This window comes from Phyllostomus hastatus, unplaced genomic scaffold (genome assembly GCF_019186645.2).
Source record: "Phyllostomus hastatus isolate PE091 unplaced genomic scaffold, TTU_PhHast_1.1 phas_contig_34, whole genome shotgun sequence".
In the NCBI taxonomy this organism is placed as follows: Eukaryota; Metazoa; Chordata; class Mammalia; order Chiroptera; family Phyllostomidae; genus Phyllostomus; species Phyllostomus hastatus.
This window is the reverse complement of record NW_025333857.1, coordinates 36,316,240-36,339,614: the sequence shown is the minus strand read 5'-3', so window position 1 is coordinate 36,339,614 and position 23,375 is coordinate 36,316,240. Positions and strand designations below refer to the sequence as shown.

Sequence of the window (23,375 nt, the reverse complement as noted above, 5' to 3'; positions counted from 1 at the left end):
TAGTGAGTGATAAAGTTGAAATTTAGATCCATGTCTGCAAACATGTGACCCTCAGGAAACATTCACTGCAGTATTTCAAGCCTTAACGTTCAATAAGGAAATGGCTAAATAACTGAAAACACAGGCTTAGAACATTAGATAGCCAATAAAAACTATGAACTTAAGTGCCCAAAATATTACTAGTAAGTGAAAGAAAAATCATGATATAAAACTATATAACTCATGTAAAGAATGCATTCACAAATACTCCTGCTCATAAACACCACAGAAGCATATTCCATATACTCATAGGCACATACACTGAAAAAAACACCCAAGGGTATACACTAAAATATATTATATACATTACCTCATTTGAACCTAATAATTCCACGAGTCAGATAAAATCCTTAGTCAAGAAAAACCAAGTCAACAAAAGATTAGATTTCTAGACACAGGTAGTAAAACAGATTTAATTACAATTTTTATATTAAGAAAATACTAAAGAAAATTAGAATTTTTCTTTATTTTGAAATAAAGGGAATGTACAGGGAACCAACAGTAAAGGGACTGAGGCCAGGATTCAAATCAACTACTTGGAACATAAGGAAGAGATAAACATTCAACCAGAACAGAAAGAAGAAACAAGAATTCAAAAAGCAAGGACAGTATAAGAAGACTCTGGGACATCTCTAAATGTGCCAACATCCAAATCATAGGGATGCCAGGAGAAGAGGAAGAACAAGAAACTAAAACCTCATTTGAGAAAAGAATGAAAGAAAACTTCCCCAATTTGGTGAAGGAAATAAAATTCAAGTCCAGGAAGCACAGAGAATACCAAACAAGTTGGATCCAAATAATATCACACCAAGACACATGATAATTAAAATGTCAAAGGTTAAAGATAAAGAGAGAATCTTAAAAGCAGCAAGAGAAAAGCAGAGAGTTGCCTACAAAAGAATTCTCATTAGACTGTCAGCTGATTTCTCAAAAGAAACTTTTCAGGAAAGAAGGGACTGGCAAGAAGTATTCAAAGTGCTGAAAAGCAAGGACTTGCAATCTAGATTACCCTATCCAGCAAAGCTATTATTTAGAATGGAAGGACAGATAAAGTGCTTCCCAGACAAAGTAAAGCTAAAGGAGTTCATCACCACCAAGCCATTATTACATTAAATGTTAAAGGGACTTATCTAAGAAAAAGATCAAAACTATGAACATTAAAAAGGCAACAAATTCACAACTATCTACAGGGAACCTATCTGAATGGAATGGCAAATGTAGCCCAGCCTAATGGAAAGCCCATAGGTGTGTGTCAGCATGCAGGATGCCAAACCCATGGATTGGCTTTCCCATGGGAAATCAGGTTTGCATTTTACCTAGGCTGCTTTGAGGCTTGCTGTTGCTAAAACTCCCTCGCCCTGAATTGAAGCAGCAAATGCTTATTGCATATCTTTAGAGTAACTTCCTGAAGTCTGTGCTAATTCCCCCAAGGAGGGAATGTAACCAAACCAATTACTCTTATCATTCCCTTGCATTTGCAACATTTTTTCCTCATTAATCTGTAGGAAGTAATCAGTAACATCCCTTCCTTTGTTATCTGTAAAAAGTAATTACCTAAAACAAACCTAAGCATAACGAACATATGCTATGATATATGCTATTAGAAAGTCAACAAAAGTCTGTCAAGGCAAGGGTCGAGGGGCTCTCCCCTTGAGAGAGTGGGCATGCCATCCCTTTTCTCCACAGAACTTCGGTAATCCATGTGAATTTGTTCATCTCATGCACAACACCATGGACACTGCTGGCCAGAGTCCACATCAATTATCAACAACTGAATCTAAAACAAACAAACAAAGCAAACAACCAGAACAGGAACAAAATCATTTCCAAATGATTATCAGCTGGGAGGGGGAGGGGGAAGAATAGGGGAAAACATACAGCGATTAAAAGGAATAATAAGTAGGTAGAAAATAGACTGGAAGATGTTAAAAATAGTATAGGAAATGGAGAAGCCAAAGAACTTACATGCACTACCCATGGACATGAACTAAGAGGGGGTTGTTGGAAGGATGGGGTATACCAGGCCTGGGGCAACAAAATGGGAAAAATTCAGACAACTATAATAACATAATCAATAAAATATACTTAAAAAGATACTGTATTTAAAAACCTGTATTTTAGAATTTACCAAGAGAATCTACAGCAATTACATAAAGTAACTCAATGTCATAAAACCTTGCTCAAAATGATTTAATTATTTAATAGTTAATGCCTATCAAAAACATTCCAAGGAATTCCAATTAATTTTCAGACAATAATGATATGTTTAATTTTTTTCACAAAGCATCTCAATATCTTAAATATTTACAGTTAATGCACTTCAAAAACTAATGATTGAAATGCATCAAATATATCAAAATACAGTAAGTTATTCCCTGAAAATATTTATGAATTTTCTATACACAATTTACATGTGCTATCCTACTATACTTCTGGACACCAACTAGAATATGGTAGAAACCACCACCAATTTCATTATCCTAAATAAAGACAAATAATCAAAATGTTCCAGTCCTAAGTAAACTGGTATTTTTAACAACCATTACACGCTGGATTCTCCATTGCCTCTCGTCTCATTATTAGCTCAGTTAATTAGAATTTGACCATATATATATACACAGAGATCTCTAACACAGTTACCAGTCCACCTTTGTTGAATTACCTGAACGTTCACTAACACTCTGGGGATTTAAAAGCAGTATGACACAGTGGAAAGAGGGCTCAGATACTCAGGCTCTCTCACTATCCTTTAGTGGATCCTGACAAGAGAATTTCTAGCTCTGTCAACCAGATCTGGATCAAAGACTTCTGATTAGTACGACAAGGTGAATGGGGTAAAGTTATGCCTAAGAGAGTGACTCTCCTTGTATTTGAGTGGATATTTACAGCTGGGGCTGTCAAAACCCCTGGGCTGGTTGCCTCCACCCTTCAGCAGTCTCTTCTGGTTATCCCACTGTCTCACACAAATATTTTTAAAAATGTGTCAGTGTTTTCCAACCTTGTCCAACTGCTGGAAAACAGTGGTCTAAAATAGGATTTGTCAATCTCAGCACTACGGGCATTTTTACCAAATGTCTTGGATGACATTCCTATATACTGTATGTTCATTAGCACCACTGAGCTCTACTCACTAGATACTGGTAGTGCCCCCACTGTCCTTGTGTTACAACCAAAAATGTCTCCAGACATTGACGATGTCTCCTGGGAGGTAAAATCGCTCCTAATTGAGATACTGGTCCTGTCTACCATACACTTCTAACTTAAAAAATGTGAAAGTTCTAACATATTTAGAATGAAGGTCTTCAGAGAAGCTGTCTAAAAATGTAATTAATCATTTCAGTAAACTGAACAATATACAATGCACTGTACACTTACCAACTCTGCTGTAAAGCAGCTGTATGCTTGTAAGCTGAATATCAAAAGAATCGTAAGCTCTGTTCATTAGCTCTTCAAGTTTGGCCCCACCTTGTTTCATATCTGGTAATTCTGAACGACTTTTACTTGTTACCTTGAAGTTAATTTTAAGAGTTTAGACCTAGCAAAAATACTTCAAAGTGAAGAGGTAAGGTTTTTATCTTTCAGAATATAATTAAAAAGTCCTATTTTTATAAATAAAAAATAGGAGAGGATAAACTCACAAGCTGACATAAGGCTATTAGAAATGTCTTCATCCATAACATGCATAACGAGGTTAGATATAAAGTAAAGTTTAATATATTAAGTTATATTTCCTAATTATTTACATTAAAAGAAGGAAACCAAGCCAGGTTTGACAATAATGAATACATCTAAATTATTTAAAAATCTGATAAGCCTTTTTAATAAAAACAAGAGACACATTTAGCTTATAAAACATTTCTTTGGCATGACAGGTATATAAATAGTTTTATAGTAAGAACTAAAAGTCCAGGACTATACCATATGATTTCACTCATATATGGAATCTAATAAACAAACTGAACCAACACCAAAATAGAGACAGACTCAGAGAGTGCAGGATGACAGCTAAGTGGTGGGGAGGTTAGGGGTGGAGGAACTGAGCAAAAAGGAAAAGGACCCATGGACAAGGACAACAGTGTGGTGACTGTGGGGATGAGGGGAGTGTAAGGGGACTCAATAGTAAAGAAAAAAATACAATAAATATAAAATAAATAGAAGTCCAGGATTAAATATTAGAAGCACTGAATTTTAGTCCCAACTCTGTCATTTATGTGACCCCAAACAAGTTATATTTGTATCTCCACTTTATTGATATACTATGCACACTCCATTTTTCACATAAACATACTGGAAATCACTCCACAACAGTATATAAAGATCTTACTTAAATCATATATATATATTATATATATTTTAACATTTCCCCTCTGCTTCATATAGTTCTTGTGTATACAGTCAAAATTGATTACCTCTCTTTAAAAGGTAATGAATTTTAAGCAAAAGATTAAGCCAATTGCCAAAGTTCACAAAATTACATTGATACTCTTACATTTGACCTCATGCTCTTTCCATTATACCAGGCTTCCTTGAACCAATTTTATAACCAAATCTACATATGAATAATTAGCTGTATAAATATTGTGACTGTGACCCCACCAGTTGCCTACATAATTACCAGCTGAAGAGTGAAACATAGAAAAAGGAAAATGTCAATATCAAGGAAAGGCATATATATGTTAGGTAGCAAGAAAGAGCAGTCTAATATTATCCATCCCTCTTGGATCTTTAAACTGTTACATCTATTCCTCTACATTTAGTGAGAGAGAGCAGTGCTTTCCAACAGAACTTTCTACAATGATAAAATCGTTCTCCATCTGTGCTCTAATACAGTAGCCACTAGCCACTTGTGACTATTAAACACTTGAATGTGGCTAATGTGATTAAGGAGCTGAATTTTTATCTTTATTTAAAATTTTTTCATTGATTTAGAGATATACACAGAGAAATACTGATTTGTTCTTCCACTTATTTATGCATTCATTGGCTGCTTCCTCTGTGTGACCTGATGGGATCAAAGCCACAGCCCTGTATCGAGACAATGCTCTAACCGACTGAGCTATCCAGCCAGGGTTTTCTTACTTTATGTTAATCAATTTAATCAACCACATGTAGTCAGCGGTCATCATATGAACAGTGCAGATCTGGAAACAAAAAATTATCCTCTACTTAAAACTAGTTGGAGAGAAGTGATATGACTTAGGTAAATGCAATATGACTATCTCTCAATGTAGGATTATTTAACAGAAATATTAAAATATCAATATCTAAAGTTATGTACACAAAAAATTTCAGAAGGACAGAGATACATTTGATTACTCCCAGAACTCCCAACAATCTATATATTGTAATTAATCTACTAATAAACTTCAACTGAAAAGAGATAAACTCTTTAAGCATTACTCTCAAATTCTACACATAAAAGTAATTCCTAGGTTCACCCCTGACTTGCAGAGTTCAATTGCTCATTTTGCTTTTAGAAATGTAGGAAAACTACCTAATTAAATGAAACCTCACTTCATTCACCAGACAAACTTTCTCAAATCCTACCATGTACCATAATTCTAAAAAGCAATACGCCAAATCAAACAGTCTAAAATACAAAATACATTTTAAACAAAGAAATACCCTACATTCCATATTTCAAAATAAATAGTATTAGCATATACCTTTAAATGACCAAGATCCAAAAGAAGCAGATTTGACGTTGGGCTAAAAATTCCACCTTGTGGGATAATAACATATGAAGCTTTCAAATTAATTCTGAGATCAAGGACTTTCTGTGTTTCAATAATATATAGCAGACCTGCAGAAAATACAAATCATCACAATATTTTTCACAAATTACTCAAGAAAGAGAATTATTAAATGTATGAATGTGAAATCAGAATTCATTTTAAAATGACCTAGAGCAAAATATTTTCAATATGAAGTAAAAATGTTTGTTATCCATGTTTACACTCCTGATTAAATATAACTGAGTAAAAAATTAGAATGATTCCTCAAATAAATGTTCTTAACCCAAAAAATCAATTTGCATAAAACTCAATATATCTAAAAAACTTAAGTTTTATGAAACATTTATTCATAACTGCTATATTAGAACCTATATAATTCTTTCCAAATCATGAACCTAATACAGCTACATATACCTTACTGAACAACGAATCTTGATCCTTGTGATATCAATGAGACAAGAAGCCTGAATTATTCCATCATCTTCAATAAAAGCATATGTAAACCAGAAGAGGCAACAAACCAGTATTCTCTATTCCTTAGGTATTCCATTCAATTAAGGTGTTTTATTCTAATAAATTTAATCCATTTACTGTTATGTGATTTGTATACCAAATTAATCTATTTTATAGTCCCAAATCCATCATTGGCTTTTAAATCTAAAATCATTATCAATTATCAAATTATAATGACCCCATGAGATGGGAACTACTCCTCAAAGATGAAATTCTGTAAACAGCCACTGAATCATTTTGAATTAATAAACAATGTTAATTTTTAAGGTTTAGGGCATCTGATATTCAAACAGAAAGGTACCTTAGTTCACAAAGGACAACAACAACAAAACCCACACAAGAACTAACATGTTTCGACATGAATTGTGAGAAAGTAAAAATGACAGTAATAACCTAATATGTAAAATTATGAATAGCTAGATTGAAAAATTTAAGTGATGTAGTTTATTTAATGGGTGTAACCTCATACTTAGTCAAAAGCACGTGCAGTTAAAAGAACATTTTTTTCAGAGGTTAGGTAAGTAAGGTCACAAAAGAGCTAAATGGTAAAAGGGTAGGAATTAAACTAAAAAAGACCATTTCAAGAATCCCTATGATTTTATAAAAGAATTCAAAGGCCAGCTTCTATAATAAACAAAATTTCAAAAATCCTAACAAAATTTTGTAATTAACTTGAAGGTGGTTAATAGGTTTGACCTGAACATAAGAAATGATTATGTACAAAATTATTTTCAATTAAATTGTATCTAGTCTAGATAAAAATTTAAACAAGACATTACTCATGGGCACGGACAATAGGTTGGTGATTGACAATGGGGAAAAAGGTGGGACAACTGTAACTAAACAATAATAATAAGAGTAATAACAATACTGAAGTAAAAAAAGAAGACATTACTAAAATCATCTTTAAATGCCTGAATGGTTAGTACACAATTCCGTATTTAATTCACCAAAATTAATACTGGCATTTTTACCTGTTGCTGTCTTATCGCGAAATTCTTCAAGTTTTGTCAAAGTCGCTGAAGTGAGCTGTGCTAGATTGACCTGTTCTGGAGGTCTGAAGAATTCCACTATACTATTCACTGTTCTCTGGTAAAATAAGCATTATTAAAATTAGACACAAAAATTAAACCAAACTGAAATGTATGAAAACTTAGAAATTTAAAAAATGCTTACTGCATCATATATCACTTCTAAAGGTTCAGCTTCTATAATACACCTTTGAGCAACAGTTTCATCTAATGGATTTGTCTCGAATGTAATCCGGAAAAGTGATGTAGCATTATCCAATGAAGACAGAAGGCGGGGTTTTACTAAATTGTCTGGTAGGCCAGTAATGTGAAAGGAATCTATTTTTGTTTCAAATCTGCATGGAAAAGATAAGATAAATATTAGCAATTGATGTAACTATGAAGTATTTTTCAAATTGAAAATAATAAAAAAACAACTTCACTTTGAATTTCCTGCTATTCCAGTCTGCTCACACCAAACAAAATATACAACTATTAGATCTGACTTGAAAAAGATGAATTCACTCAGAACCCTATTCACATGTTCATTTCTACATAAAAAAGCCATGAAGGTTGGGGGTCTCTGGTTCCCCATGAAAGGAACTTGGAAGTCACCATTCTGTACTAACAAGTAAAAACCTGAACTGAAAAATGAATAGCTCTTCTTGGATATGTAAAAAAGTACAGCAGTAGGACATGCACCAAATTGCTGTCCCCAAGATTTGAGAGACAGGTGAACACAGGGAGGCACAGCTTACCAGAGGGGAGACTCAGGACAGGAAACTACTGTGGATACCAGTACCGAGGCTGAAAACCTGAACTGTAGTTGATGAATTGCTGGAGACTCAGTGTGGAGAACTCAAGGGTGTTAAAAACTCCAGGTAGACCCAGTCATAACAAAGCCTCCACAATATTTTGAGATATCTCCAGAAATCTGACCAGGCTCCCACAGTAAATATTGCAGAAAAATTCCCTCAACTTTCAAGCAAGGGGAAGGAGACAAATCATTTAAAAATATGCCAGGGGACTCTTCTTCTTAACAAGGGCTGGCCTTTAGAGAAACTAGTTCCTACCCTGATGGGGTATTATCAGAGCCAAAATGACTGAGAGAAAGAAAAAGATGCTATACATCATACATTATCTGGGAAATACAAATTAAACAATAAGATACCATTGCACATCTATTAGAATGGCCAAAATCTGGAATACTGACCAACACCAAATAATAGCAAGGATATGAAACAACAGAAACTCTTAGTACATTGCTGGTAGTATGCAAAATAGTACAGTTACTTTGGAAGACAGTTTAGCAGTTTCTTACAAAACTACAGTCATACCATACAATCAAGTAATCATGCTCCTTAGTGTTTACCCAAAGAGGCTGAAAACTTATCTATACAAAAACCTGCACATGGATGTTTACAGCAACTTTTTTTATTGTTGTAGTTACAGTTGTCACACCTTTTCCCCATTGCTCTCCCCTACCCCCTCACTCCCACTATCAATCCCCTCCCACTGTCCATGCTCATGAGTCCTCTGTTCATGTTCCTTTGCTTGCCCCTTCCCCTTCATTCCGTTATCCCCCTCCTCCCTCAACTCTGGTCACTGTCAGTTTGTTCTTTATTTCCAAGTCTCTGGTTCTATTTTGCTCATTTGTTCACTTTGTTGATTAGGTTCCACTTATAGGTGAGATCATATGGCATTTGTCTTTCACCACCTGGATTATTTCACTTAGCATAATGTTCTCCAGCTCCATCCATGCTGCTGCAAAGAGTAAGAGTTCCTCCTTTCTTTCTGCTGCATAGTATTCCATTGTGTAAATGCATCAGTTTTTCGATCCACTCATTTACTGATCGGCACCCCAGACTGTTTCCAGCACTTAGCTATTATAAGTAGTGCTGCTATGAAAATAGCAGTGCATAGGTTCTTTTCAATTGGTGTTTCAGGATTCGTAGGATAAAATCCCAGCAATGAGATTGCTGGATTGCAAGGCAGTTCTATTTTTAGTTTTCTGAAGAAATTTCATACTGTTTTCCACAGTGACTGAATCAGTCTGCATTCCTGCCAACAAGCATAATTGGGTTCCCTTTACTCCACAACCTTGCCAGCATTTCTTATTTGTTGATTTATTTATGATGGTCATTCTAACCAGTGTGAAGTGTTATCTCACTGTGGTTTTAATTTGCTCCTCTCTGATGGTTAGAGATGCTGAGCATTTTTTTATGTGTTTATGAGCACTCTGTATGTCCTCCTTGGAGAAGTGTTTGTTCAGTCTTCTGCCCATTCTTTAATTGAGTAATTTGTCTTCCTGGTGTGGAGTCATGTGAGTTCTTTATACATTTTGGAGATCAAACGTTTGATGTATCACTGGCAAATATTTTTTCCCATATGGTTGCTTCTCTTTCCATTTTGTTGATGTTTACTTTAGCTGTGCGGAACTCAATGTAGTCCCATTTGTTTATTCTATTGTTTATGTCCCTTGCTCTGAGGCAGGGGTGTCAACCTTTTTCACCAAGGGCCACATCAGCCTCACAGTTGCCTTCAAAGGGGTGAATGTAGTTTTAGGACTGTATAAATGTAACTACTCTGTAACAGTTAAGTGAGAGCTCAGTGCTGCTGCTGGGTAGAAACAAGGTGCCAGGCCAGATAAAACAAGGTGGAGGGTCAGATTCGGCCCTTGGGCCTTGTGTTTGCCACCTGTGCTCTAGGGGAAATATCGGTGAAAATATTGCTGCGTGGGATATCTAAAATTTTCCTGCCTATGTTTTCCTCTAGGACTTTTATGATATCATGACTTATATTTAAGTCTTTTATCCATCTTGAATTTATTTTGGTGTAAAGGTGTAAGTTGGTGGTCTAGTTTCATTCATTTTTTTGCATGTACTTGTCCAGATCTCCCAAAACCATTTATTGAAAAGGCTATTTTTATTCAATTTTATGCTCCTGCCCCTTTGTCAAATATTAACTGATCATATTAACATGGGTTTATTTCTGGGCTCTCAATTCTGTTCCATAGATCTATGTGTCTGCTCTTATGCCAATGTCAGACTGTTTTGATTATAGTGGCCTTGTAATATACTCTGATATCAGGTATTTAGATCCCTCCTACTTTGTTTTTCTTTCCCAATATTGCTGAGCCTATCTGGGGTCATTTATGGTTCCATATCAATTTTTGAAATATTTGTTCTATATCTGTGAAATATGTCATTGGTATTTTGATAGGGATTGTGTTGAATCTATAGATTTCTTTGGGTAGTATGGACATTTTAATGATGTAATTCTTCCAATCCATGGACACAGTATATGCTTCCATTTTATTTGTGTCTTCCTTAATTTCCTTCTTCAGTGTTGTGTAGTTTTCTGAGTACAAGTCTTTAACTCCTTGGTCAGGTTTATTCCTACACATTTTATTCTTCTTGTTGCTATAGCTAGTGGGACTTTTCCCCTAATTTCTGTTTCTGATATTTTAGATGTTTCATTGTTGGTGTACAAAACTACCTTCGAGTCCTGAATGTTGACTTTGTATCCTGTCGTTTTGCTGAATTCACTTATTAGGTCAAGTAGTTTTTTGGTGGAGTCTATGGGGTTTTCTATGTGCACTATTATTTTATCTGCAAACAGTGACAGCTTCACTTACTCCTTTCCACTGTGGATGTCTTTTATTTCTTTTTCTTATCTGATCACTATGGCTAGAACTTCCAATATTATGTTGAATAGAAGTAGTAAAAGTGGACCCCCTTGTCTTGTGCCTGATCTTAGGGGGAAAGCTTTTAGTTTTTGCCTATTGAATATGATGTTAGCTGTAGGTTTCTCATATATGGCCTTTATTATGTTGAGGTATGCTCCCTCTACTCCCACTTTGCTGAGTGTTTTTATTATAAATGGGTGCTGTACTTTATCAAAACCTATGGGACACAGTAAAGGCGGTCCTGAGAGGGATGTTCATAGCAATACAGGCCTACCTAAAAAAAGATAGAAAATTTTCAAATCAACAACCTAACCTAACATGTACAAAAACTAGAGGAACAACAACAAAGCCCAGAGTAAGTAGAAGGAAGGAAATAATCAAGATCAGAGCAAAACTAAATGACACAGAGACTAAAAGAACAATCCAAAGGATCAATAAATCCAAGAGCTCGTTCTTGAAAAGACAAAGTCAACAAGTCTTCAACCAGGCTCATCAAGAAAAAAAAAGAGATGATCCAAATAAATAAAATCAGAAATGAAAGAAGAGAAATTACAACCTATACCACAGAAATACAAAGGATTGTAAGAAATTACTAAGAACAACTATATGCCAAAAAATTGGACAACCTGGGAAAACAGACAAATTTCTAGAAACATATAATTCTCCAAAACTGAGTGAAGAAGCAGCAGAAAGCCTGAGTAGACTGATATCAGCTAGTGAAATTGAAGCAGAAATTAAAAAACTCCCAGCACACAAAAGCCCTTGGCCGGAAGGATTCACAGGAGTATTTTACCAAACATTTAGAAGAGATATCCTTGATTCTTCTCTAACTATTCCAAAAAATCCAAGTGGGGGGAAACTTCCAAACTCTTTTTATGAGGCCAGTATTATCTTAATTCAAAAACCAAATAAACACACAACAAAGAAAACTACAGGCTAGCATTGCTGGTGAACATAGATGCTAAAATCCTCAACAAAATATTGGCAAACGGGATCCAGCAGTATATTAAAAAGATCATACAACATGATCAAGTGGGATTCATTCCAGGGATGCAAGGATGGTACTGAGACAGGTGATAGCATAGGAAGAACTGTGAGACTGCACGGCTATTACTGGCCAGTGTCCAGTATCTTGATTGCCAGGAAATATCTTTTACCTCTTAGGTAGAATAAATAGTAAACCAAGGCAGGAAGGAAGGAGGAAACATGTCTCATATACTAACTCAGTAGTCCTAAGCCTGGTCTGATAGTATTGCCAGTATTGGCAATATTGTTGGAAGAGTATTGTTCCAACACCACAAAAAAAACACTATGTTAGAAAGAAACAAGAGAAGTCCTTGAAATTCTATGTAACATTTCCACTATCTGGGAAAGAAAGCCTTGAAATTGTGCTTTCATTCCAGGGCCTAGAATGTGGGAGAGGGTCCACACTGCCCAAAGAAGCAGCCCACAAAACAACTTTGGTTAACTGTCTACCTCTGGTCACTTGGTTTTATGAGGGAGTCCCAAATGCTTACAGAAAGAGCCCATAAAAAACTTTGGAAAGTGCCCCAATTTTAATTAACTGTCATGTATTTGTTTTACCACAAGATAAACAAATAGTCTAGATAATGATTCAGGCTAACAGGCCCCCACACATACCTATGTTTGGGTAGTCACATCCCCCCAAGAGAGCTGGCACCACCTTTACCCGCCAATCAATATCTAACTTTTTTTTCTTATCCGACCAACTATGTAAGTCCTCAGAACAAAAGATTTGCTTTCTCTCTTGGGGGCTTGGGGGGGGGCGGGGGTTTGGGGGAGCTCAGTGGAGGGCTCGGCATGCTCTCAGCTCTCTGGCCACCGGGCCTCTGGCTACCCAGCCTCAGGCCACCTGGGGGCTTGCCACCCTGGTCTTCAGCTGCTCTTCCTTGCCTCCCTGCTTTGCACTGAAACTCTGCCTTTCACCCCCAACTCTACCTAGTCCCATTCTCTTCCATGGGAACAGATCACTAATAAACTGATTGCACGCTAATAGATTTGCTGATCTGTAATTCTTTACATGTGTCAGCAAGAAGAACCAGGTCTCTTCCATAAACAGTACAATATATACAAATTAATAAACGTAATACCTCACACAAACAATATTAAAGATAAAAACCACATGATCATATGGATAGATGCTGAAAAAGCAGCTTTCTTTATAATTGCTAAAACTTGGCAGCAACTAAGATGTCCTCCAGTGGGTAAATGGAACTAGTACATTCAGACAATAGGATGTTAGTACATGCTAAAAGAAAATGAACTATCAAGACATAAAAATACATAGAGAAAACTTAAGTGCATGTTACACAGTTAAAAAGCCAATCTGAGAAAGCTACATAATGTATGATTTCAACTACATAAGATTCTGGAAATGGCAAAACCACGGGCACAGTTAAAAAGATCATTGGTCAGTGGTGAGGGAATGAGTAGGCAGAAAGTAAGATTTTTAGAGTAGTAAAAATACTCTGTATGAGACCATAAGAATCCAAACCCATAAAATGTTCAATACCAAGAACAAACTGCAATGTAAACTAGGGACTTCAGGTGATCATGACATGTAAATAAGGTTCATCCTTGGTTTAAAAAAGAAAAAGTACCAATCTGGTGAGAGAGACTGAAAAGAGGGGAAACTATGCATTTAATATGAGGCAGGAGCTACATAGGAAATGTCTGTGCCTCCTGCCCAATTTTGTTGTAAGCCTAAAACTGCTCTGAAATAAGAGTCCTAAAACATGTTAATGGAATACTGTCATTTAAAATGCCCGAGTTAGGTGCTCAAAGAATCACTCTCTCTAATGAAAGAGGAATTATTAAGCTAGTAAAAACTATCAGAATTAACTGTTTTGCAAGTCTGGAATTTAATAAAAAACTTGGAGCAACCAGGAAAGTGCTAAATGAAGGAAAGGACAGATGAATTTCAGAAAGAAAGCATTCTGCCGTATTTGTTTATATGACTATCAACCTAGTCCTCACTGCAGCAGTGACTATGGGGACAATGGAAAACACTCTGGGCTTGACCTGCTTAAGCCAGGAGACTAATACAAGCTACTATGGTCTGAATGTTTGTGTTCCTCCATTTTCATTTGTTGAAATCGTAATCCCAATGGGATCATATTGGAGCCTTTAGGAGGCAGGTCATGAGGGAAAAGTTTCTCATGACTGGGATTGGTGGTCTTATAAAAGAGACTAGAGAGATCCCTGCCCCTTCTACCATGTAGGGACAAAGCAAGAGGTCAGTGGTCTGAAATCTGGAAAAGGACACTCATTAGAACCCAACAATGCTGGCACCCTGGATCTTGGTTCTAGCCTTCAGGACTGTGAGAAATAAATTTCTGTTGTTTGTAATACAAGTCTAGGAGCTCCATGCAATTAGGACGTGAAGCCTAAGTCAGAGATGTAGGTAGTCTGACATGGTGCTAAAGAAGTGCCACAGCTCACAGCCAAGTGCAAAGAGAGATGGCATTTCTCTTTGCTTTGATGTGGCTCCAGGAATTTAAGGAAATCTCTGTCAGTTCACCAGCTAATCAATGAAATAGTGGAATAGAGACATCAGTGACCTCACAGGACAAAAAAATAGTCATTTCAAAAATAGTTTGGGAAATTTACTGTTATTAGTTTGCTAGGTCTATAATAACAAATTATCACAAACTGGGCAGCTTAAAACAAGAATGCATTCTCTCACAGTTTGGAGTCCAAAATTCTGAAATCAAGGATAAGAAATTGCTTCCTTCTGGAGGCTCTGCAAGACATCATGTTCCAAGCTTTTCTCCAAGATTCTGGTGGTTGCTGACAATCCTTAATATGCCAACCTCTACCTGTCATTTCATGGCATTATTTTCTGTGTCTGTCTTTAAATCTCCTTCTTCAGTCTCCTTATTTCTTCTGTTTCTGTGTTCAAATTTCCCTCTACTTATAAGGACATAAGTCATATTAACCTCTTTATATTTGGAAACAGACCATCCCAAAATAAGGTAACATTCACAGGTACTGGGGGTTAAAACTTGACATATTTTTTGGGAGGAAACAATTCTACTCACTATAGTCCTCAACAACAGCAACAAGCTCAAGTGAGGAGAGAGAATCTAATTTCTATAGAGTTACACTATACAATTCAAAATGCCAAGTTTTAAACAAAAAATTACAAAGAATACACATAAAAACAAAGCCTAGATATGGTATTTAGGAATATAAAAGAAAAACAGACTTCCAGCCAAGATGGAGGCGTAAGTAGACACACTGTGCCTCCTCGAACAACTGAAATAAGGACAACAACAAAATAACAACCAGAACTGACAGAAAATTGAACTACATGGAAGTCAGACAACCAAGGAGTTAAAATAGACACATTCATCCAGACCAGTAGGAAGGGTGAGTCGGGCAGCCCGGCGGAGAGGGGTCACAGCACAAAAAGCAGTGGCACCGGGTGAGTAAGGCATCCCAGGCGCTCAAGACCGCAGTGGGCGGACCCTGAGCGCACAGGCAGCAGCTGGCAGACACCAGGTGGTCCCACATTCACTCGCACATAAACAGGCAAAATTGGGGAGTGAGACAGACTGCACAACCCAGGGTCCCAGCACCAGGAAATAGAGCCTCGGGGTGCTGACTGAAAACACCTGGGCGGGGGGGGGTTGAAGTGCCAAGAGATACTCCCTGCCTCACAGGAGAGTTCACTGGAGAGACCCACAGGGTCCTAGAATGTGCACAAGCCCACCCACATGGGAATTAGCACTAGAAAGTCCCAGTCTGCTTGGGAGAAGAGGCAGAAGGGACTGAAATTCTACAGAGTGGAGCAAGTGCCACTGTTCCCTGTTGGACCCTGCCCCCACATACAGCGTCACAACCCAGCGACTGGGGTGCCCTGCCCTGGTGAACACCTAAGACTCCACCCCTCACTACGTAGCAAGTGCATCAAGACAAAAAAAAAATGGCCCAAACGGAAGAACACATCAAAGCCCTAAAGCAAATACAACTAAGCGACCAAGAGAAAGCCAGCCTATCAGATGCATAGTTCAAAGCACTGGTGATCAGGATGCTCCTAGAATTGGTTGAATTTGGTCACAAATTAGATGAAAAAATGAAGGCTGCACTAAGTGAAATGAAGGGAATTGCACAGGGAACCAACAGTGATGGGAAGAAAACTGGGACTTAAATCAATGTACTGGACCAGAAGGAAGAAAAAAAAATCAAACAGAAAAGAATGAAGAAACAAGAATTTAAAAAAATGAGGAGGCTTAGGAACCTCCAGGACATCTTTAAACATTCCAACATCTGAATTATAGGAGTACCAGAAGGAGAAGAGGAAGAGAAACAAGTGGAAAAGTTATTTGACCAAATAATAAAGGAGAACTTCCCCAATCTAGTGAAGGAAATAGACCTCTAGGAAGTCCAGGAAGCTCAGAGAGTCCCCAAGAAGTTGGACCCAAGGAGGAGCACACCAAGGCACATCATAATTACATTAGCCAAGATTAAAATCAAGAAGAGAATCCTAGAAGCAGCAAGAGATAAGGAAACAGTAACCTACAAAGGAGTTCCCATCAGACTGTCAGCTGATTTCTCAAAAAAGGCCTTGCAGGCTAGGAGGGGCAGGAAAGAAGTATTCTAAGTCATGAAAGGCAAGGACCTACATCCAAGATTGCTCTATCCAGCAAAGTTTTGATTTAGAATGGAAGGGCAGATAAAGTGCTTCTCAGATAAGGGCAAGTTAAAGGAGTTCATCATCACCAAGCCCTTATTTTATGAAATGTTAAAGGGACTTATCTAAGAAAAAGAAGATAAAAAACATATAGTAAAATGACAGCAAACTCACAATTATTAACAACCACACCTAAAACAAAAACAAACTAAGCAAACAACTAGAACAGGAACAGAACCACAGAAATGAAGATCACATGGAGGGTTAGCAACAGGGGTGGGAGGAGAAGAGACAGGGAAAAGGTACAGAGAATAAGTAGCACAGATGTTAGGTAGAAAATAGACAGGGGGAGGGCAAGAATAGTATGGGAAATGTAGAAACTAAAGAACTTATGACACATGGACATGAAGTAAAGGGGGGAATGTGTGTGGGAGGGGGTGTGGAGGGGGAGGGGAGTGAAGGGGAGAAATAGGACAACTGTAATAGCATAATCAATATATTAAAAAACAAACAAACAAAAAAGGGACTGGAAAGAAGTATCTGAAGTCATAAAAAGTGAGGACCTACAATCCAGGTTACTCTGTTCAGCAAAGCTATCATTTAGAATGGGAGGGCAGATAAAGTGCTTCCCAGATAAGGTAAAGTTAACGGAGTTCATCATCACCAAGCCCTTATTATACAAAATGGTAAAGGGACTTATACAAGAAATTGAAGATCAAAAACTACAAACAGTAAAATGACAACACACTCACAACTTTCAACAAATGAACCTAAAAAAAGAAAAATAACAAAAACAAAAACTAAGCAAACAACTAGAACAGGATCAGAATCAGAGAAATGGACATCAAATGGAGGGTTTTCAGTGGGGGGGAGGGGAGAATAAGGGAGGAAAAGTACAGGGAAGAAGAGGCATAATTGGTAGGCATAAAAGAGACAGAGAGAGGTCAAAAATGATATAGGAAACAGAGAATTCAAAGAACTTATATGTACAATTCATGGACATGAACTAAGGGGAGGAATGCTGGAGGGTTGGGGGGGTACAGGGCGGAGAGGGAATAAGGGGGGGGAAGTGGGACAACTAGCATAATAGCATAATCAATAAATTATACTTAAAAAATAAATAAATAAATAAATAAAATGGACTTCATCGAAATTAAATGCATTTGTGCTTCAACAGATACCATTAAAAATGAAAAGAAAATAATGGGGGAAATTAATTGAAAATATCTGATCTCATAAAAGGCCTACACAAATATAAAGAACTCTTACAACTCAATAATAATAAAGAGAACCTAATTTAAAGATGGGCAAAATAACTTAATAGACATTTTTCCAAAAACTATAGCCACTCACCACATAAAAGATGCTTAATTTCACTAGCAATCAGGAAAATGCAAATCAAAACCAGTGAGATACCAGTTTATATCCATTAGGATGGCTATATTCAAAAGGACACATGAGTGTTGCCAATGATATAGATAAATTAGAAACCTAATACAGTACTGGTAGAAATGGAAAAGTCTGGCAATTCCTTAAAAGGTTAAAGAGAGTTACCATATGAGACAATAATTCCATTGTATAGGCACATACCCAAGATAATTTAAAATTTATTGCCTACACAAAATATGGTCCATGAATAGTCACAGAAGTATTATGCATAATAGTCAATAAGTAAAATCAATGCATTGTTCATCATCTGATGAATGGACAAACAATATGTAGCATAACCATGAAACGCAATATTACTGGGTAATAAAAATGAATGAAGCACTAACTCATGTTATACCATGGATGAACCTTGAAAATATGCTAAGTGAAAGAAGCCAGATAGAAAGAGCCATATATTACATGATTTTGTGTATATTAAATGCCCAAAACAGATAAATGCTCAAAAACAAATCAGTTGTTGCCAGACACATGGGAAGAGGGAATAAGGAGCGACTGCTAATGGGTATTAGGATTTCTTTTTTAGAGTATAAAAATGTTGTGGAATTACCTAGTGGTAATTGTTGCACAACCAGATAAACATACCAGTATAATTTGGTATACAATACAGTGTCACAAACAAATGAATTCTACACTTTAAATGGATGAAATGTGTATGTGAATTGTAGCTCAGTAAAGCTATTTTTAAAAACAAAGGTAGCCCTGGCTGGTGTGGCTCAATGGATTGAGCACTGGCCTGCTAACCAAAGGGTCACCAGTTCAATTCCCAGTCAGGGCACATGCCTGGGTTGTGGGCCAGGTCCCCAGTAGGGTGCACTTTAGAGGCAACCACACAGTGATATGTTTCTCCCTCTCTCCCTCCCTCCCCCCTCTCTAAAAAATAAATATTTTTTTAAAAAAGAGAATAACTGAAAATTATAATCTAACTCCCAACTTCACAGTAAAATTTTTTTCTTATAGATAAAAGAAAATCAATTAATACTTACTTAATTGCTTGTGCTCCCGGTCTTTGTACAATCAAAGTGCTAAATTCTTCTACTACAATATCTAACAGCTCAGGTTTTTGTTGTTCTTCTCTTAGGACAATAGACATACTTTTCAAGTGTACATAAAACTTCATGGCTTCAAACTAGAGTGTATTCAGAGGAATAATAATAAATAAATAAGTAGACACACACAATGAAAACCACTCTTATTTACACCCTATCACATAGTTTATTCTTTCCAAAAACCAGAAAATACTTTAAAAGCAACCTTTTATATCTTAAAGAATCACCACATAACACTATGAAGTACAAGACAATATTTATCCCTACCTTAAAAATTAAAAAACAATAGTTACAGACCCAGAAAAAGATTAAAGAAAAAGTCAGCGATACTTACTTCCTAAAGGATTAAAAACAGGTATCACTATCGTTAAAATGAGGTAATAAGGCAAGAAAACCTCTTACTGATTTTGGCAAGGTTGGATCAACTGCTGTTTCACTATAGCCAATTGCTTCATAGAGTGAAGTTTTTTCTTCAGGTGTCAAGATTTCTTCAAGACCTACAAAGTATATAAAAGTGTTTTGTGTTCTTAACTGATAACAAGATAAAACTAATCTATAATATAGTTGCCTTTAATAAATTAAATGTAAACTTATTCTCTTTTTATAATACTTTCAAGAAATTATAGTCACAATGTTAGAACAGCATTGGCAATTTTAGAAGGATTATTCTCCAAAAATATAAATTTCTAAGTACATAAACTTAGCAATATGCATTTGTAAATATTGGTATTAACCGAGAGCATACAAAATGGCTAACTGTATTAGGCACTTAATGACACTGTGTTAGGCAACACACTTAGCACAAAAAGTAAGTAGTATTAATATCACAATTTCCCATCTTACAAATGATAAAATTGAGACTCAAAGAGCTTAAATAATTTACCAGGGCCACTATGCTCATAAGTGACAGATCCATGATATAAACCCAAGTCCCTAAGACTCCAAAGATACAATCTTAAGCATTTGGTTGGGAAACAAAAATCTTTCCAAAAAATGATCTGACTTCAATAAAAATTTGCAACAGTTTATACACATTTGGGATTTTTATTTATCTATTATTGTGCTATATGCATTTACTGAACCCCACAGGCAGTTCTTCTGCAAAAACGAGTAAGATAAAAAAAAATATTTCATTTTCACATGGCATATACTTACAATGTTTTAATAGTAATTTTATTGATAAAAAGGATAAAGCATATATCATGTGCATATATACTTACAATGCCTACTTAATTAGCGAGAGAATTTTCTGCAAAACAACTTTCATACCTGACAATTAGCTACATTACCATACCTGATGATTAACTGCACTGCTATAAAATAAAATGAACATACTTCCAGGTTTAATATCTGGTTGCTGTTCTTCAGTTTTTGATTCTGACCAACTCCACAACCAGTTAAACCATCCTTTATTTTCCTCTGAATCTTTAGTTCCTTCTCTGTAAATCTTGTATCCAGTTTTCTTCACCTAAAATAAATAAGTTTTCAAATAAATGACAAGTTATCCTTTATTTAACAATCTAAAGAAATAGAAGCCTGACATTTCAAAACTTGTCTACTTGAGTAAATAAATATAAATAATATACAAACTGACAAAAGAATGAAATAACTGTAATATTAGCCAAAAATAAGAACTTAGGATTACCAGGCCATTAACTCCACTGTCTTATAAGCAAAGGTAATTCCAAAAATAAAAGCAAACAAAAAAATTGGCTTTTCATTTCCACATCTGATAAGTCCAATAACTTAGAAAGAATATTTTTCCAGTAGAACCTGTCTGGTTTCAATGGGTCAAGCAAAACATTAAATCAAATTATCTTATAACAAATACAAAAAGCAAATTTGAATCTCTTTTAGGAAATACTGTAACACAGCACCATACTAATAACATCACAGCACTTGTCAAATCTATATCAATCGACATTTACATTTACTAACTGAAAGATAATCTGAAATTACCTCAACTTCTGCTTGTTGTCTCACTACAGTTATACTAAATACATCCAGGGTCTTTTCCAACTCCTAAAAATATAAATAAAAATGTGTTTACATAAATAACTTTAGTATATATAATCTGTCAAATTGCTGTGCTAAAGATATAATGGGAAGCAGGAAGCAGATCATCCATCGACATAATATTCCTATTAAGATCTGAGAAGCAGTAGTTTTATATATTTATATTTATTCACATATATCAGCTTAGAAATTAGTAATAATGAAAAACTTTGTGAAAAAATCTTATATCACACGTGTGAGTTACAACTCTACAAGACTTACAAACATTCTAAAAGATCCCATGCATGCACTGTGTAAAATGACTTTTATTTGGGTTTTAACCATAGTTAAAGATAAACATAGTGTCACTTTCAACTAAAAATGCAATTATAAAACCTTCATATTATGTGTACAACACAGTATTATATGTCATCACTGAGATACTCCAACTACATCTACATACACTTAAAAACTTGTTTTTAAATTGTATACTTTTCAAAGCTGTTATGGCTATTGAAATAAACTGAGATAAGCTAAACCTTTTACAATGCCGCTCTACATGATATCCATGACTACTTTTGAGAGTTTCATGTGCAGACCACTTTTCCTCCCAAAGAGAAGCAACCATGACCTACTGTTTAAAAAACAACTCAGGGTTCCACTGTCCCAGCAGACTTAGAAGACTCAGGTTAAGATCCAAAACTAAGTAAGGAAATCTGTAACTAACCCAAAAGGCCTCTAAAAATTTAAGCATTTATATTAGCACAGGTCTTCAGAAAGTCTCCTACTTTGAAAATAATAAAGCTCAGTCTTTAGGTGTTGCTAGTTGGAAACTGGCCTGGATTCAGAATGGTCAGCTATACTTTATCCATCTATAAGACAGGCCCTTAAAGAATATACTATAATGCTAAAAGATAAGATGACTAATATTTAGAGAACTCTCAAGATAAATAATTAAATGTAAAATTGCTGGCAAAAACTAGAAATGCCACAGGAATTAAAAGAAAAAGAGCTCTATGTGGGCAGAAAATTCAGAAAAGAGATGGGACTTATGCAGAACTTGAGGGCTGAGTAAAACTGGGATAGGCAGAGAGATGAGAAAGGCAGATGGAATACATGAGCACAGATATGGCTATAAGCATAAAATGTACAGAAGACAGGAGATTCTATTTGATTAATGCACAGTTACATGGTGGAAACAAAGGGGAAATGTACTAGTGACATAATGTAAGGCTTAGAAACCAACACACAGAAACTGGAATCAATGTAGGAAAAACTTTTTAGGCTTTTGAAGTTAAAAGTGTCTTAATAATATAAGGCTTCAAGTTACCACTTGCACAAGCCCAAACCTCTCCAGATTGAGAATGTCAAATTCCAAAAGTTCCCATGGAAATAACACCAAAGTTTACATCACCCAACTGACTTTAATCAGAAATAAAAAAAAATCTAAGTAAAAGACAGAGAATGGTCAGTCAAAATTAGAACAAATAATTAGGAAGTACTAAAAATACTCAACAATTTTTTAAAATACTAACCTCCAAAAGGCTGAGAAGTTCACCAGGTGGCTTCTTATTTGTTATTTTTTTCTTATATAGTTCTTTGTATTGCTTCATTTTTTGCCTATGTTCTCTAACATGGTTCCATGACCACATCCGTAAGCGGGGGCAAACATTTACTTCAAGAATACCATGTATAGCATAAGCCCACCTAGTTAAAAAACAAAACAAAAACCCTACACTTAATCACCTCAAACCAACAGTATAAAATACAGTTAATAATGCTTCTACTCCAACATATATATATCATTCAGAGTATGCAAATGGTATATTGTCTGAGCACTTGCTTTTTTTCAAACATAATATTTATTTTCATGACAATATCATATCTTTCCTAAGTGAAAATAAGCAAAATCCTTTAATTTTGTTATAATAAATAAAGGTCTACAGAAAAACTATTAGAGTATTAATTGGCAAATAGTACTTTAGTCACCTAAATAGTAATTAAAAGAGTCAACTGAAAGAATTACAACTTCTAAAAACTATGGAAGAACTTAATAACTAGAATAACAAGACTTCTGAATTTCAAAAAAGGATAGTACTTTATATACTCTCATAACCTTTCTATGTTTAATAATATGTTTAATGTGTATAATAAAGAAATTTGAAAATTTTTAAAGAAACTGATGGACAACAAACTGAATATAGTATAGTAATTCCAAAAATACAGTGGATAATTATACTCTAG

General features: G+C 35.6%; 1 protein-coding gene across 3 annotated transcripts in view; it reads right to left on the bottom strand.

Moving 5' to 3' along the window:
* Positions 1-23,375, bottom strand: part of VPS13A (vacuolar protein sorting 13 homolog A) — a 208,293-nt gene that overhangs the window by 142,947 nt on the left and 41,971 nt on the right. For all 3 annotated transcript variants that reach the window (XM_045840536.1, XM_045840537.1, XM_045840535.1), the window contains exons 13-21: positions 22,667-22,838; positions 21,096-21,158; positions 20,472-20,604; positions 19,539-19,633; positions 19,074-19,216; positions 7,464-7,653; positions 7,262-7,376; positions 5,706-5,842; positions 3,415-3,547 (exon numbers count right to left, since the gene is read on the bottom strand). In XM_045840536.1, the coding sequence (XP_045696492.1) occupies positions 3,415-3,547; positions 5,706-5,842; positions 7,262-7,376; positions 7,464-7,653; positions 19,074-19,216; positions 19,539-19,633; positions 20,472-20,604; positions 21,096-21,158; positions 22,667-22,838 (1,181 nt within the window). The remainder of the gene's footprint in view (positions 1-3,414; positions 3,548-5,705; positions 5,843-7,261; positions 7,377-7,463; positions 7,654-19,073; positions 19,217-19,538; positions 19,634-20,471; positions 20,605-21,095; positions 21,159-22,666; positions 22,839-23,375) is intronic.